Consider the following 15989-nt stretch of genomic DNA (forward strand, 5'->3'; position numbering starts at 1 on the left):
ACATCTCCCAGTCATTTGCGGGGAGTGCTCATCCTCCTCAAAGGCTCAGATTGGGGTGTCTAAATGTGTGTGGATGTAACCAGGATGAGAAAAAGGAGAGATAGGTGGTATATTTGTGGAAAGGAACCTGAATGTTTTGGCTCTGAGTGAAAAGAAGCTCAAGTGTAAAGGGGAAGAGTGGTTTGGGAATGTCTTGGGAGTAAAGTCAGGGGTTAGTGAGAGGACAAGAGCAAGGGAAGGAGTAGCATTACTCCTGAAACAAGAGTGGTGGGAGTATGTGATAGAGTGTAAGAAAGTAAACTCTAGATTGATATGGGTAAAACTGAAAATGGATGGAGAGAGATGGGTGATTATTGGTGCATATGCACCTGGGCATGAGAAGAAAGATCGTGAGAGGCAAGTGTTTTGGGAGCAGCCAAGTGAGTGTGTTAGTAGTTTTGATGCACGAGATCAGGTTATAGTGATGGGTGATTTGAATACAAAGGTGAGTAATGTGGTGGTTGAGGGAATGATTGGTGTGCATGGGGTGTTCAGTGTTATAAATGGAAATGGTGAAGAGCTTGTAGATTTATGTGCTGAAAAAGGACTGGTGATTGGGAACACCTGGTTTAGAAAGAGAGATATCCATAAGTATACATATGTAAGTAGGAGAGATGGCCAGAGAGTGTTATTGGATTAGGTGTTAATTGATAGGCGCGCGAAAGAGAGACTTTTGGATGTTAATGTGCTGAAAGGAGCAACTGAAGGGATGTCTGATCATTATCTTGTGGAGGCGAAGATAAAGATTTGTAGAGGTTTTCAGAAAAGAAGAGAGAATGTTGGGATGAAGAGAGTGGTGAGAGTAAGTGAGCTTGGGAAGGAGACTTGTGTGAGGAAGTACCAGGAGAGGAAAAAGGTGAGAACAAAGGATGTAAGAGGAATCGGGGAGGAATGGGATGTATTTAGGGGAGCAGTGATGGCTTGTGCAAAAGATCCTTGTGGCATGAAAAGCGTAGGAGGTGGGCAGATTAGAAAGGGTAGTGAGTGGTGGGATGAAGAAGTAAGATTATTAGTGAAATAGAAGAGAGAGGCATTTGGACGATTTTTGCAGGGAAAAACAGATATATGTACTGTTATATGTCTTAAGAATTTGATTATGTATCATAAGTAAAACTCAAGAGTCTTTTAACACTGTTGGCCACAGCATTTTGTCAGGTAAAATGGGTATTTGCCTAAGTGCCTGAATGTTGGGTTGGGCTGGGAATCCCAGCTTTGCAATATTAATTCCTCCTACAGGTGGTGCATACATGTATTTTATCTACCCCATGCAACAGGAAATTTAGTTGAAGATAATGGTTTCATAGATGTTTTGTCCATCATTTTCATGTGAAGAGAAAATTACACCTAACAGGTAGTGTTTGAATAATAGAAATATAAGTAGGTCCACTGTCCCCTTCTTATGTTGGTATAGGGTAAAGTAAATTAGGTTCACTAGAATAGATATTAATAGAGGATTAACAGAAGTGCTCATAAGTGCATCATTTGATCAACAGGTTTGAAGCTTTCTTGGCACGAAAATTCTCCTCAGAGAAACGCTTTGGTCTGGAGGGCTGTGAAATTTTGATACCTGCCATGAAACAGGTATGTTAGTATGCATGATTTTTTTTCTGAATCCCTGTGGTATATTTGTGTGAACTTAAACTTGGTAAACTTTGAAGTATCTGTCTAAAGGGATTAAGTAAAAGTTGCGTCTGAGTGTGCTGATAGTGGACTTTATTAGAACGTGAGAAAGTTACTATCATTAAGAAGTATATGGTGTTGAGATTTTCAGGGCACAAAGAAAGAATCAGTATTTGAAAAGAAACAAGAAGGAATAGGTTTAAATGGAGCCGAATGGTAATTGAAAACAAGTTATGATAGGAATAAGTTTATAAGACGTCTATAGTCGAAGTTGAGATGTTCTGTGATTGGACTATTTGAAGGAGACTGTTTGTATTTGAACTTCCATACTTAGAATGCTTTAGAATATTGTTGCTTTGCCTCGATTTATACCAGATGTTATAGTCCTTCATTTTTCAAAGAATTTTTCATATTCTACATCATTCTGTTTTAAGAACTTAAAGGTTGTGATCAGTTCACCCTTAAACTCTTCTCTCTCCCATGGTGGGTAATGTAAGGCCTCAAACCTTTCCCTATAGATAGGTCTCTTAATTCTGCTACCGTCTTTGTTGATCTCTTGGTCTTCTTTATTTGCTCTTTGTGCTTTTTTAGGTGTGGTGAGTAAACTTAAAGATTTTCAAGTTTTGTCTTGTATATGATGTGGACAGCTTGCTGAATGTTTTATTATCCAAGATGAGTTTCCTTATCTGTAATGGGTTTATAAATTTATGACTTAGCTGTTTACTGTAAAAGTAAAAGCATCTTTTCATGATTTAATTTTGATGTAAGCAGGCTTCTTTGAATCCATGTTATTAATTGATTTTATGATTGCTGTAGGTAATTGATCGCTCAACTTCTCTGGGAGTTGAGAGTTTTGTGATGGGAATGCCACACAGAGGCCGCCTCAATGTCTTGTCAAATGTGTGCCGGAAGCCACTTGAGCATATCTTCACACAGTTTGCTGGTTTAGATGCTGGTGATGAGGTAAGACTTCTGTTTTGGTGTAAGTCATTTAGTCTTTTGATTAGAGATACAACATATATGGTAGACAATCATCTGCCTTTCAGATATCTGTAGTAGTGTAATAAGTACATATTGGGAAGTGGCATTAAGCATAAATTTTCTGGATATCAGCAGAGAATCCCTCTCTTCAGTAAGCAAACACAGATTATTCTCTTGAAACTCAGATAAAGGTGTGTATGTTGAAAAGCCTTGAAAATTTGAGGATTTGGTTAATGCAGATACCATTCATAAATTTAAGATGTTTGATGAGTGTAAAACTCCCTCCATGTACAGCACAAACAGGGGATTACACTCAGTAGCATGGATGAGGTCAACTCTTTTGAAGTAAGAAGTTATTGATAAGACTATACTCTGTTTCATCAGTGACAATGATACAGCCTTGCCGAAGGTAACTTTTCGCATGCACTGTAAAGTAGGCAGGGTTTGGTAACAGACTGAGACCAAAACAAAGCCAGTGTACCCCTTGCTACCAGAAGCAAGTGCGATATGAAATGCACATAGTGCAGCATTTGAGATTTTTTGATTTTTATTTTTGAATTATTATTACTTAATGTACTGTGGTATTATTTGTCCATTAAATCCGAAATCCATTGTATTGGGGTCCGTTAATTCGAGGGTTCATTGTATATATATTTATATGTATGTATATGCACACGTATGTGTGTGTATGTATATATGAGTGGATGGGTCTTCCTTTTTATGTTCCCTGGTGCTAATGTGGGAAGCAATGATCAAATATAATGATAGAAAAATACTTTGTATTTTGTTTTTAATGATTTTGGTATGCTGGTGTACATAGTATTATAGGACTGTTATTTATTAAATGAACAAACATGAGAAACAGAGTAAGACCAAAAACAGTGTCACAAATCCATGAATGTCTCAAACATTTATCCTATGGTGGTGGCAATGATTAAGTTGCAATGCTTTTTACTGTTTGGTGTATACAATACTGAAATGCATTTGTTATGAACCAATGCATTTAAAAGATATTGAGACCAGAACATCATAGTTACAAAATTTATTTAATTGCTTCGTAAAAATGTTGTTATAATGTGCTCAGTATGAGGTACACAGCGTTATTGAACAATCTTTTAATAACAAATCAGTGTAAGACCAAAAGCTGTTTATCTATATGTATCTCTGATACAAGTATGCAGTCTGTTGTAGATGAAAGGGCTTGGGAAGTGACTCAGTTGTTGTTCGCCGATGATACAGTGCTGGTGGCTGATTCAGATGAGAAACTGCAGAAGCTGGTGACTGAGTTTGGTAAAGTGTGTGAAAGAAGAAAGCTGAGAGTAAATGTGAATAAGAGCAGGGTTATTAGGTACAGTAGGGTTGAGGGACAACTCAATTGGGAGGTAAGTCTGAGTGGAGAAAAACTGGAGGAAGTGAAGTGTTTTAGATATCTGGGAGTGGATTTGGCAGCGGATGGAACCATGGAAGCGGAAGTGAGTCTCAGGGTGGGGGAGGGGCCGAAGGTTCTGGGAGCATTGAAAAATGTGTGTAAGGCGAGGACATTATCTCGGAAAGCAAAAATGGGTATGTTTGAAGGAATAGTGGTTCCAACAATGTTACATAGATGCGAGGCATGGGCTATAGATAGGGTTGTGCAGAGGAGGGTGGATGTGTTGGAAATGAGATGTTTGAGGACAATATGTGGTGTGAGGTGGTTTGGTTGAGTAGGTAATGAAAGGGTAAGAGAGATGTGTGGTAATAAAGAGAGAGTGGTTGAGAGAGCAGAAGAGGGTGTACTGAAATGGTTTGGTCTCATGAAGAGAATGAGTGAGGAAAGATTGACGAAGAGGATATACGTGTCAGGGGTGGAGGGAAAGAGGAGGAGTGGGAGACCAAATTGGAGGTGGGAGGATGGAGTGAAAAAGGTTTTAAGTGATCGGGGCCTGAACATGCAGGAGGGTGAAAGGCATGCAAGGAATAGAGTGAGATGGAATGATGTGGTATACCGGGGTCAACGTGCTATCAGTAGATTGAACCAAGGCTTGTGAAGCGTCTGGGGTAAATCATGGAAAGTTCTGTGGGGCCTGGATGTGAAATGGGAGCTGTGGTTCTGGTGCATTGTACATGACAGCTAGAGACTGAGTGTGAATGAAAGTGACCTTTGTTGTCTTTTCCTAGCGCTACCTCGGGTGCGTGCGGGGGTAGGGGGTTATCATTTCATGTGTGGCAGGGTGGCGATGGGAATGAATAAAGGCAGCAAGTATGAATTATGTACATGTGGATATATGTATATGTCTGGGTATGTATATATATGTATACGTTGAAATGTATAGGTATGTATATGTGCATGTGTGGATGTGTATGTATATACATGTGTATGTGGGTGGGTTGGGCCATTTTTTTGTCTGTTTCCTTGCATTGCCTCACTAATGCGAGAGACAGCAACAGAGTTGTAATAAATAGATAAACATAAATCTCTGATGCTAGTTCCCTTCTGGAACTCCCCCAAGGGCGTGGCCACGGCTGTAGTTTCCATAACTAGTGAACTCCATTGCTGCTTATTAGACTTTAGTGCCTCACCCTTCACGGGCCACTGGAAGAGGGCAATTCTTGCACATTGCAGAGACTCCTACCTAATGTTCCAACTGCAGAGACTCCTACCTAATGTTCCAACTGACTACTTTTACCTAATACTCCTGCTTAATGTTCCTACCCACTGCTTCTACCAAGTTTTTCTACCCAATGCTCTTGCCTAAATGTTCCTACTAAGTACCTCTGTCTTTTGATCCTACCATTTTGCCAGAAGGTAAGGTTAGCGTACTGTGTTCACTGTTTGAAAATTTATAGTTACAAAGAATTAGTTGTGTGAGTTAAGTTTTGTCAAGTGTTATGTATGACAAAGAGAGATTGTGTGCATTTGGACAGAATACCAGCAGTCCAAGTAATGGTTGGGCAGGAAGAAATGACATTTATCTGGATCAGAGGGGTGCTCACTATGCAATTGTCTAGATACCCAGGCAGGTAGAAATGGTAACATACCTCCCTACTTGATGGCTGCTTACCAATTAGACCAAAAGCAGCATCACCAATTGATGAATATCATAAACTTTTATGCTGCAACAGTAGCAGTTACCTCATTATTATTGCAAAGGAGTGCTCACTATACAGCTGTCACTAAGCCTCCTGACACCCTGGCAGGTAACACTGGTAATATATCTCTCAGGTTGTTGGCTACCTACCAACGAGACCAAAAGCAGCATCACCAGTTGTTGAATTTTGTAAACTTTTATGCTACAGCAGTATCAGTTATACAGCTGTCACTAACCCTCCCAATACCCAAGCAGGTAGTACTGGTAATATACCTCCGTGGTTGCTGGCTGCATACTTACTAGAGTAAAATCAGCATCACCAGTTGTTGAATTTTGTATGCTTTTATGCTACAACAGTAGCATTTGCCTCATCATAATTGCAGAGGAGTGCTTACTATATATGTGTCACTAACCCTTCAAATACCCTTGTGGGTAGTACTGCTAATATACTGGTAACATTGATGAATATTGTAAACTTTTATGCTGCAGTGAAGTATTGAAATTTATTATGTGGTTTTACAATATTATAGAGTATTCATTTATGAACAAATAACTGTAAAGAAAATGTATGAACAAAAGCTGCGTTGCAAGTGAATATACACATTAAAGCAGTAGCAAAAGCTTCTGTATAATCACTTTGTTATGAGTTTTTTCATTGTTTACTAGTGGATGTACGTAGTATCATAGAGTAATCGTTTATGAACAAAAGCATGTAAATATAAAGTTTAAGATCAAATACAGTATCACAAATTGATGATTATTTTAAATATTTGCATGCTAATGGGCATGTGCAGGATTGAGGAGTGTTGATGAATGATGTATCAGAGGGTGATCACATGGCTTGCACTTAACACTTTATTTGGCTCCAAATCTTTTATATGTTGTATATTTTCTATTCTTTAGTATTGTATTCATGTTCGCACTATATATGTTTTTACAAAAGAAAAAATTTAAAAATTTTTGACTCAGATTGTAAATCCAGCTTCTGTGGCAGTAGTGAATGGGTTAAAGTGGGGATTCCTTTTTGTAGATTATAGCTCGAGCCCCTTTAGCATCTTTCTAAGATTGGAAGGGTATGGACAAAATTTTACATTAGGCCCTATGGCCAGTTGTAGAAAAAATTGGTGTGACCTGATGTTGTATAGAGTATTTTATTGAAACCTCTTATCCTGTAGACACAGATATTTAGAAAAATTGTGCCTAGCATGCAGAACATATTGAAAATGGATTTCTGATGAAAGTAACAAAGTAAGTCTTTTAGAAGTTGACATGCAAAAAAATTATCATTTGGAGGAATTCAAGTGGATATGTTTACTGTCTTTGTAGTTTTATATTTCATAGCATTTGCATTGTATGAAATATTTCTTTACCTTTCTGATTACTTGAAAACGTCTCTTCTAGGGTTCTGGTGATGTTAAATACCACTTAGGTACCTATCAAGAGCGGCTGAACCGGGTGACAAACAAAAATATCCGACTGGCCATTGTTGCTAATCCTTCACATCTTGAAGCTGTTGATCCAGTTGTCCAGGGGAAGACCCGTGCTGAACAGTTTTATCATGGTGACTCTGAGGGAAACAAGGTAAGGCTGACATTTATAATATTACAGTGAACATGTCAGATCTTAAGTAGAACATCTTCCCTTTCTTCCATCTATATGGGTTGAATTTTTTTTTTTTTTTTTTCATGCTTGATCACTGTGTCATGTGTTTGTGAGGTACCACCAGGAACAGGTAGCTTGTTTAGCTGTGATTTTTTTAAGAAAGTTAAAGTTGTAATGAGTTTTCTACTTGATCCTGCCTTTCCAGTATTTTTCCTTGTTGTTATGAAGTGGCCTGGCTTGAAACAGTTTTCTAGTCACAGTGAACCTTTTTTATGCCATTGATATGTTGATTTTAGAATATTGATAGATGATATATTTTTGGTAAGGTTATTTAATGTATGTATGACTCATGGTGAGGTGCCTGAGGATTGGCTGAATGCGTACATAGTGCCATTGTACAAAGGCAAAGGGGATAACAGTGAGTGCTCAAATTACAGAGGTATAAGTTTGTTGAGTATTCCTGGTAAATTATATGAGAGGGTATTGATTGAGAGGGTGAAGGCATGTACAGAGCATCAGATTGGGGAAGAGCAGTGTGGTTTCAGAAGTGGTAGAGGATGTGTGGATCAGGTGTTTGCTTTGAAGAATGTATGTGAGAAATACTTAGAAAAGCAAATGGATTTGTATGAAGCATTTATGGATCTGGAGAAGGCATATGATAGAGTTGATAGAGATGCTTTGTGGAAGGTATTAAGAATATATGGTGTGGGAGGCAAGTTGTTAGAAGCAGTGAAAAGTTTTTATCGAGGATGTAAGGCATGTGTTCGTGTAGGAAGAGAGGAAAGTGATTGGTTCTCAGTGAATGTAGGTTTGCGGCAGGGGTGTGTGATGTCTCCATGGTTGTTTAATTTGTTTATGGATGGAGTTGTTAGGGAGGTGAATGCAAGAGTTTTGGAAAGAGGGGCAAGTATGAAGTCTGTTGTGGATGAGAGAGCTTGGGAAGTGAGTCAGTTGTTGTTCGCTGATGATACAGCGCTGGTGGCTGATTCAGGTGAGAAACTGCAGAAGCTGGTGACTGAGTTTGGTAAAGTGTGTGAAAGAAGAAAGTTAAGAGTAAATGTGAATAAGAGCAAGATTATTAGGTACAGTAGGGTTGAGGGTCAAGTCAATTGGGAGGTAAGTTTGAATGGAGAAAAACTTGAAGTAAAGTGTTTTAGATATCTGGGAGTGGATCTGGCAGCGGATTTAACCATGGAAGCGGAAGTGGATCATAGGGTGGGGGAGGGGGCGAAAATTCTGGGAGCCTTGAAGAATGTGTGGCAGTCGAGAACATTATCTCGGAAAGCAAAAATGGGTATGTTTGAAGGAATAGTGGTTCCAACAATGTTGTATGGTTGCGAGGCGTGGGCTATGGATAGAGTTGTGCGCAGAAGGATGGATGTGCTGGAAATGAGATGTTTGAGGACAATGTGTGGTGTGAGGTGGTTTGATCGAGTAAGTAACGTAAGGGTAAGAGAGATGTGTGGAAATAAAAAGAGCGTGGTTGAGAGAGCAGAAGAGGGTGTTTTGAAATGGTTTAGGCACATGGAGAGAATGAGTGAGGAAAGATTGACCAAGAGGATATATGTGTCGGAGGTGGAGGGAACGAGGAGAAGTGGGAGACCAAATTGGAGGTGGAAAGATGGAGTGAAAAAGATTTTGTGTGATCGGGGCCTGAACATGCAGGAGGGTGAAAGGAGGGCAAGGAATAGAGTGAATTGGATCGATGTGGTATACTGGGGTTGACGTGCTGTCAGTGGGTTGAATCAGGGCATGTGAAGCGTCTGGGGTAAACCATGGAAAGCTTTATAGGTATGTATATTTGCATTTGTGGACGTATGTATATACATGTGTATGGGGGTGGGTTGGGCCATTTCTTTCGTCTGTTTCCTTGCGCTACATCGCAAACGCGGGAGACAGCGACAAAGCAAGAAAAAAAAATTATTTTTGTATTGCTGGGGATAGGGGAGAAAGAATACTTCCCACGTATTCCCTTCGTGTCGTAGAAGGCAACTCAAAGGGAAGGGAGCGGGAGCTGGAAATCCTCCCCTCTCATTTTTTTTAATTTTCCAAAAGAAGGAACAGAGAAGGGGGCCAGGTGAGGATATTCCCTCAAAGGCCCAGTCCTCTGTTCTTAACGCTACCTCGCTAATGCGGGAAATGGCGAATAGTATGAAAAAAAAATATATATTTTTTAACATAGTTTTTACCACAGGAATATAAATTATGTCAAGCCCCCCCTTTTTTAGACCTGATGACTAAGAAATGCAATGATCACAATTTGTGGACATATGTAATCAAATTTTTGCAGGTTGAACCTCTGTAATCCTGGCAACCTTGGGACCTAGTTATTGCCAGACCACAGAAAATGCCAGAAAACAGAAATTGACCCCTAAGGGAACCTCCCTATGTAAACATTCTCGACCCCTAGTCTTGCCAGCTCACTCTGCATACATATTGCTCTGTTTTCGAAGGTAGAACAGAGCTTAGAATAGAAAATGATACAACTTTTAAGTCTTTCAAACAAGGTTTTTATTATAAAATCAGTTTACATTAGAGGTATCTCCAGATGGAGACTCCCCAATATCTCAGGCAAAGTTTTTTGTTTCATACAACACCAATACAGGCAGATTCGTTAGCATTATACACTTGTTCTGGGGCTAGGCTTTCCGCTGCCACTAACTATGGAAATTCATGTACAAACTTTTTTGCAGCTTAATGTAACGAACGACTATAGGTTGGTAGTTGACTTTAGTTGACTCTTGTTGCTGTTGTTGCTTTATTATTATCATTGAGGCAGCTAGCCTGCGTTGTATCAGTCCCAGCCAGGCAGCTGGCTCGTACACTTTCTCTTGCCCTGTACACATTGCTGTTGATTGTTTAATAGAGAATTGGGGTTTTTATTGATTCTTTAAATACAACCTTACACTACAAGCACCTGTGTCAGCACTATGCTTTTATCTGCACATGCTATGTGCTGAAATTTTATGTCTCCTCTGAAACTTGTGTAACCATCCATGCAAATATTCAGTCATAGGGTAGCTTTAGTTGTCTATGAAAAACTTTGGCCTGCTCAATAAGCATTTCCCCAGAAATGCTTACATGCTCATTATGTCAGAGCTTAAACCACTTTACAAGTGCACTGTCTAGTTCTGTACTCCTGTACTTTTCAAAGTTTTCCAAAACTTCAGACTCTTCTGGCTTTCATTTTCAGCAAAAAACTGAATATAAGAAATTATCAGGACTGTTAATTAGCTTGGCTGCAGTGTAAACTGATATTAGCACCTTAGCACTGCTAACAGTGCCACCCTGGTGGCAGATTCAAAATGTGCCGGACCATGAGAGTTGCTGAACCACAGAGCGCCTGATTAAAGAGGTGCAACCTGTACTAGTTTTTTATGTATTGCCATTTTAACTTTAAAGTCAATGTTGTTAAAACCCTTCTGCACAGAGCATTTTCCTTGTCATCCAGCTTTACACATTTTCATGGTGAAGTCATGTTCTTAAAAGAATATTTCACACAATGGATTTACTGACTGGCTATTTGATGAACATGTAAATGTATTTGTGAATGATAAACACCAACCTAAACAGCATATTCCCACTGTAAATAAGGAGGCAATTTATTTAAGTCTGCTGTCCATGGAAGAGGTAATTGTCAAGAAATCTTTCAAATTGATTCATGCAAATTTTACCCCTAAATCGACTTAAGGTTTGTATCTTTTATCTTTTTTTATCTGAATGACCACATTTTGACCAGCCTCTGCTCATCTGTTGAATATTTCTTTTCCTGTTATATGCTAGTCAGCTTACATAGGCAGCACTACATGTGCCTTCAAAACACAAACACATGATCATGTATGTAGTTAAGGTTTTGAGTCCTTCCTAACTCAGCTGTAAAAGAACATTGTAAGTTGGGCAATAGCCTCCTAAGTTGGGGTAATTTTAAGATAATTGATGGTTAAAGATTTTTGTGATGATGTGAGAATATTGGAATTGTTACATGAAATCACTCCAACCCAGTTAAGCAACTCCAAATTTTGGTGCCTTTAAACATAATGTAAGTGTGATGATGCTCTCCTGTATTTTTTTTAGAGATAGTTTAAGTATTTTACTAAATATTTTTTCATTTTATTGGTTTCTGATTTTTTTTTCTAGTCAGCCATTGATGAATAGGTAATGTTGAAATATTTAAAAAGAATAAAAAGTGCTGTTTATCACACCCTTGGTTATTCTCAGAATATTGGAAATCATAGAAATTGGTGTATTGGAATTAACTTTGATTTAATGATTTAATGCTAAGTGGGATGTATTTGCAATTCAGCACCTTTTGTTCAGATTTTTCAATATAATAGCTACAAAAATGTTAGTCAGATATATTTATGGTATTCTTTTGTGCTGGGATTTTTTTAATCTTTTAAACACTAATGATATGCAATTTTTCCAGGTATTGTCAATATTGCTACATGGAGATGCAGCATTCTCTGGTCAGGGTATTGTGTATGAAACTTTCCACTTATCTGAACTCCCAGAATATACAACCCATGGGACAATCCACATCGTTGTTAACAACCAGATTGGTTTTACTACTGACCCACGAATGTCTCGATCATCCCCTTATTGCACGGGTAAGTCTTAACAGAGTGCGCCGATGAACTTAGTTGTATTCATGGACCACTTTTACCAGGACAGCCAGCCTCCCCCCAAGGTTCAGTGTTTAGAGACTGTCAAAACAGAATGTATGGTTTCAACAGTTTCACAAAATTCAAATGGTGTTATTAGTTAGATGTTTTTATATTTTGTTTTAAATGCTTAGAAGAATTTATGTGGGAAATACTTACAAAAACAGATGGATTTGTATTTAGCATTTATGGATCTTGAGAAGGCATTTGATGGGGTTGATAGTGATGCTTTATGGAAGGTTTTAAGAGTATTTGGTGTGGGAGGTAAGTTGCTAGAAGCATTGAAAAGTTTTTACCAAGGATGTAAGGCATGTGTACAAGTAGGAAGAGAGGAGAGTGATAAGTTCCCATTGAATGTCGGTTTGTGGCTGGGGGTGTGTGATGTCCCCATGTTTATTTAATTTGTTTATGGTTGGGGTGGTTAGGGAGGTAAAGGCAGGAGTTTTAGAGAGACGGGCGAGTATGCAGCCTGTTGGGGATGAGAGGGCCTGGGAAGTCAGTCGGTTGTTGCTCACCGATGATACAGCTTTAGTGACTGATTCATATGACAAACTGCAGAAGTTGGTGACTGAGTTTGGTAAAGTGTGTGTGTAAGGAGAAAGTTGAGAGTGAATGTGAATAAGAGCAAGGTTGTTAGGTTCAGTAGGGTTGAGGTACAAGTTAATTGGTATGTAAGTTTGAATGGAGAAATATTGGAGGAAGTGAAGTGTTTTAGATATCTGGTTATCTTGGAGAGCAAAAATGGGTATGTTTGAAGGAATAGTAGTTCCAGCAATGTTTTATAGTTACAAGGCATGGGCTATAGATAGGGTTGTGTGGTGGAGGGTGGATGTGTTGGAAATGAAATGTTTGAGGACAGTATGTGGTGTGAGGTGATTTGATCGAGTAAGAAATAAAAGGGAAATAAAACGAGTGTGGTTGAGAGAGCAGAAGAGAGTATGTTGAAATGGTTTGGACATATAGAGAGAATGAGTGAGGAACGATTATCAAAGGGGATATATATGTCAGAGGTGGCGGGAACAAGGAGAAGTGGGAGACCAAATTGAAGATGGAAGGATGGAGTGAAAAAGATTTTGAGCGATCAGGGCCTGAACATATAGGAGGGTGAGAGGTGTGCAAGGAATAGAGTGAATTGGAACGATATGGTATACTGGGGTCAATGTGCTATCAGTAGACTGAACCAGGGCATGTGATGCATCTGGGGTAAACCATGGGAAGGTCTCTGGGGCCTGGATGTGGATAAGGAGCTGTGGTTTCAATGCATGGGCTACAGATTGAGTTGTGTGGAGGAGGGTGGATGTGCTGGAAACGAGATGTTTGAGGACAATATGTGGTGTGAGATGGTTTGATTGAGTAAGTAATGAAAGGGTAAGAGAGATGTATGGTAATAAAAAGAGTGTGGTTGAGACAGCAGAAGAGGGTGTTTTGAAATGGTTTGGTCACATGGAGAGAATGAGTGAGAAAAGATTGACAAAGTGGATATATGTGTCAGAGGTGGAGGGAATGAGGAGAAGTGGAGCCCAAATTGGAGGTGGAAAGATAGAGTGAAAAAGATTTTGAGTGATTGGGGCCTGAACATGCTGGAGGGTGAAAGGCGTGCAAGGAATAGAGTGAATTGGAATGATGTGGTATACCGGGGTCGACGTGCTGTCAGTGGATTGAACCAGGGCATGTGAAGTGTCTGGGGTAAACCATGGAAAGTTTTGTGGGGCCTGGATGTGGAAAGGGAGCTGTGGTTTCGGTGCATTATACATGACAGCTAGAGACTGAGTGTGAACGAATGTGGCCTTTGTTGTCTTTTCCTAGTGCTACCTCACACACATGCCGGGGGAGGGGGTTTTCATTTCATGTGTGGTGGGGTGGCGACGGGAATGAATAATGGCAGACAGTATGAATTATGTACATGTGTATATTGTCCTGCTGAGACACTTTTCACATACTCCCTGACTGTGACCATCTACTTTACCAATGAAATATCTGTATACTGATTACGGTTAGCCTCACCTGGGTCCTTTTTTCAAGTATATCATAATCCTTACTTACAAATGAGACGTATAGGTTTCTGGGTATGTTGTCTGAAGTGTAGCTAGCCACTTTTGAAATTGTGTGCAACATCGAGTGATATAGGTCTCACAACCTGACTAGTTATCACTGACTCTGTTCTCGAGATGTACAAAGTACATCTTTAACATTCCTATAGCTCCCTTACCAGAAATGTCACTCACAACTTTGCTCTCACCCTCACAGTAACCCCAGACATTCCCAAATCATTCTTCTCCCTATGCTGTGAGTTCAGTTTTATTCAGTCTGAACATCCATGATCCTCTCTGAAAACATATCATGTATCCTTTCTCATCCTGGTTAGATAATGCACTTATAGATACCCCATCCTGAATCAAAAGGAGCCTCCTTGCATGGCTTCATCTGGTCCCCCTTTCAGAGGAAAAATACAGGGAGGGGAGAGTCTCCATCTGCCCACCTCTTCCTCAATTAGTTGCTTTTACAACACAGGATATGTGGATGATTGTCTACTCTACTCTCCTTAGGGATAAAGGATACTTTTGATTTAGAATAAAATTGAGTATATGAGTTACCTGTTGTCTACATTTAAGTGTAAGCTAGAGAGGAAGTTTGTGCTTGTAGATTGCATTCCATCAACCCATGAGTATAAGAGGTGTTAGATTTGTGTGTGTTTGATATAGGAATACATTACCTTTATGTCATTTTCTTTTATTGTGAGCTGTCAAGCATGTGATCCATACCTTCTGCACCCCTTACTCAGCAGTGAACCAGGCCAGTACAAAGAGAATGTTATAAATTTTTTGTTTATTTTCATCTGTCAATTTGAATGTAATTTATCATTTCATAAAGGAATTCCTAGACCATTTCATTTTTGCATACTGTCTTCTTTTCGTCCGAGATTACACTGATTCTGATATCTCCTGGCCATTCCATAGTAGCTATGATACAAAAAATATCTTGAAAATTACTCTGGATTATAATATAAATGAACAGTGATTGCAAAATGTAACCATTTTTTAATTTCATCTGATTGGCTGCCAACTGGGACCATGTTTTGAAGATTAGTATTGTTTTCATGAAAATAAAAACTATTTTTTGGGGTGGGGTCAAGAGGTGAGATAGTTAAGATTCCTAGATTTCAAGTGAGATGTTAGATTATTCTGACATATGCTGCAGTACCTTTTTATTATTTAGCCTTTGATATATGAACCAAATTTTTTTTACTCTGTAGATGTTGCTCGTGTTGTGAATGCCCCCATTTTCCATGTCAACGCGGATGACCCAGAGGCTGTTATGCATGTCTGTAATGTGGCTGCTGATTGGCGTCACACTTTCCACAAGGTATGAACTCCAAAATAATTTTTGATTTGAAGGAATTTGTTTTTTGTAATTGACACTTATTGGCTGATGTACTTAATTCAAATGTGGGTGTCTATGAAAATCAAGTGCCATTCCAAAGTTATAACTGTCTGAAGTCAGCCAGATATATGTTCTGATAAGCTGCTTCAGAAAAAATCAACTAATCATGGTTAAGACTAACACTGGAAACAGCTGTTACCCCATCCCCATACAATAGAGCCTACTTCATCAACGCTAGCCAAAACATTTTCGCATTTAATCTCTCCATATTCAAAGATTTTAATTTTTTTTTTATCTTCTCTAGAATGACTGCAGTACACAGGTCATGCTTTTTTAAAGTTTTCCATTTGGATAAAGGGATGTTGCTGGATTCTTTCTGCATGTGGGTGCACCATGATTGAAAGTCACCTGTGAGTTTGTATCATGTTGATGGATGAAAAGGAGTACAGCCTCATCAAGGAACTTATCACTCCAAAGGATGCCCATTATTTCTTGCTTTTGCTTGAAGTGCAGCCTTTAAGCTGTAGGAGGCCTATAAAAGGGGCTCTGGGTTCATATGATTATTGGAAATAGGTATGGTTATATCTTGTGTCCACTCGCATCTCCTCTGTTGCTGCTATGTGTAATACACTGAAAC

General features: G+C 39.1%; 1 protein-coding gene across 7 annotated transcripts in view; it reads left to right on the forward strand.

Moving 5' to 3' along the window:
- The window catches only part of Ogdh (oxoglutarate dehydrogenase Nc73EF), a 111661-nt gene that overhangs the window by 41604 nt on the left and 54068 nt on the right, over positions 1–15989 (forward strand). For all 7 annotated transcript variants that reach the window (XM_071690112.1, XM_071690117.1, XM_071690113.1 and 4 more), the window contains exons 7-11: positions 1533–1620; positions 2476–2622; positions 7110–7289; positions 11737–11917; positions 15225–15334. In XM_071690112.1, the coding sequence (XP_071546213.1) occupies positions 1533–1620; positions 2476–2622; positions 7110–7289; positions 11737–11917; positions 15225–15334 (706 nt within the window). The remainder of the gene's footprint in view (positions 1–1532; positions 1621–2475; positions 2623–7109; positions 7290–11736; positions 11918–15224; positions 15335–15989) is intronic.

The sequence above is a fragment of the Panulirus ornatus genome, chromosome 48 (assembly GCF_036320965.1).
Source record: "Panulirus ornatus isolate Po-2019 chromosome 48, ASM3632096v1, whole genome shotgun sequence".
NCBI lineage: Eukaryota > Metazoa > Arthropoda > Malacostraca > Decapoda > Palinuridae > Panulirus > Panulirus ornatus.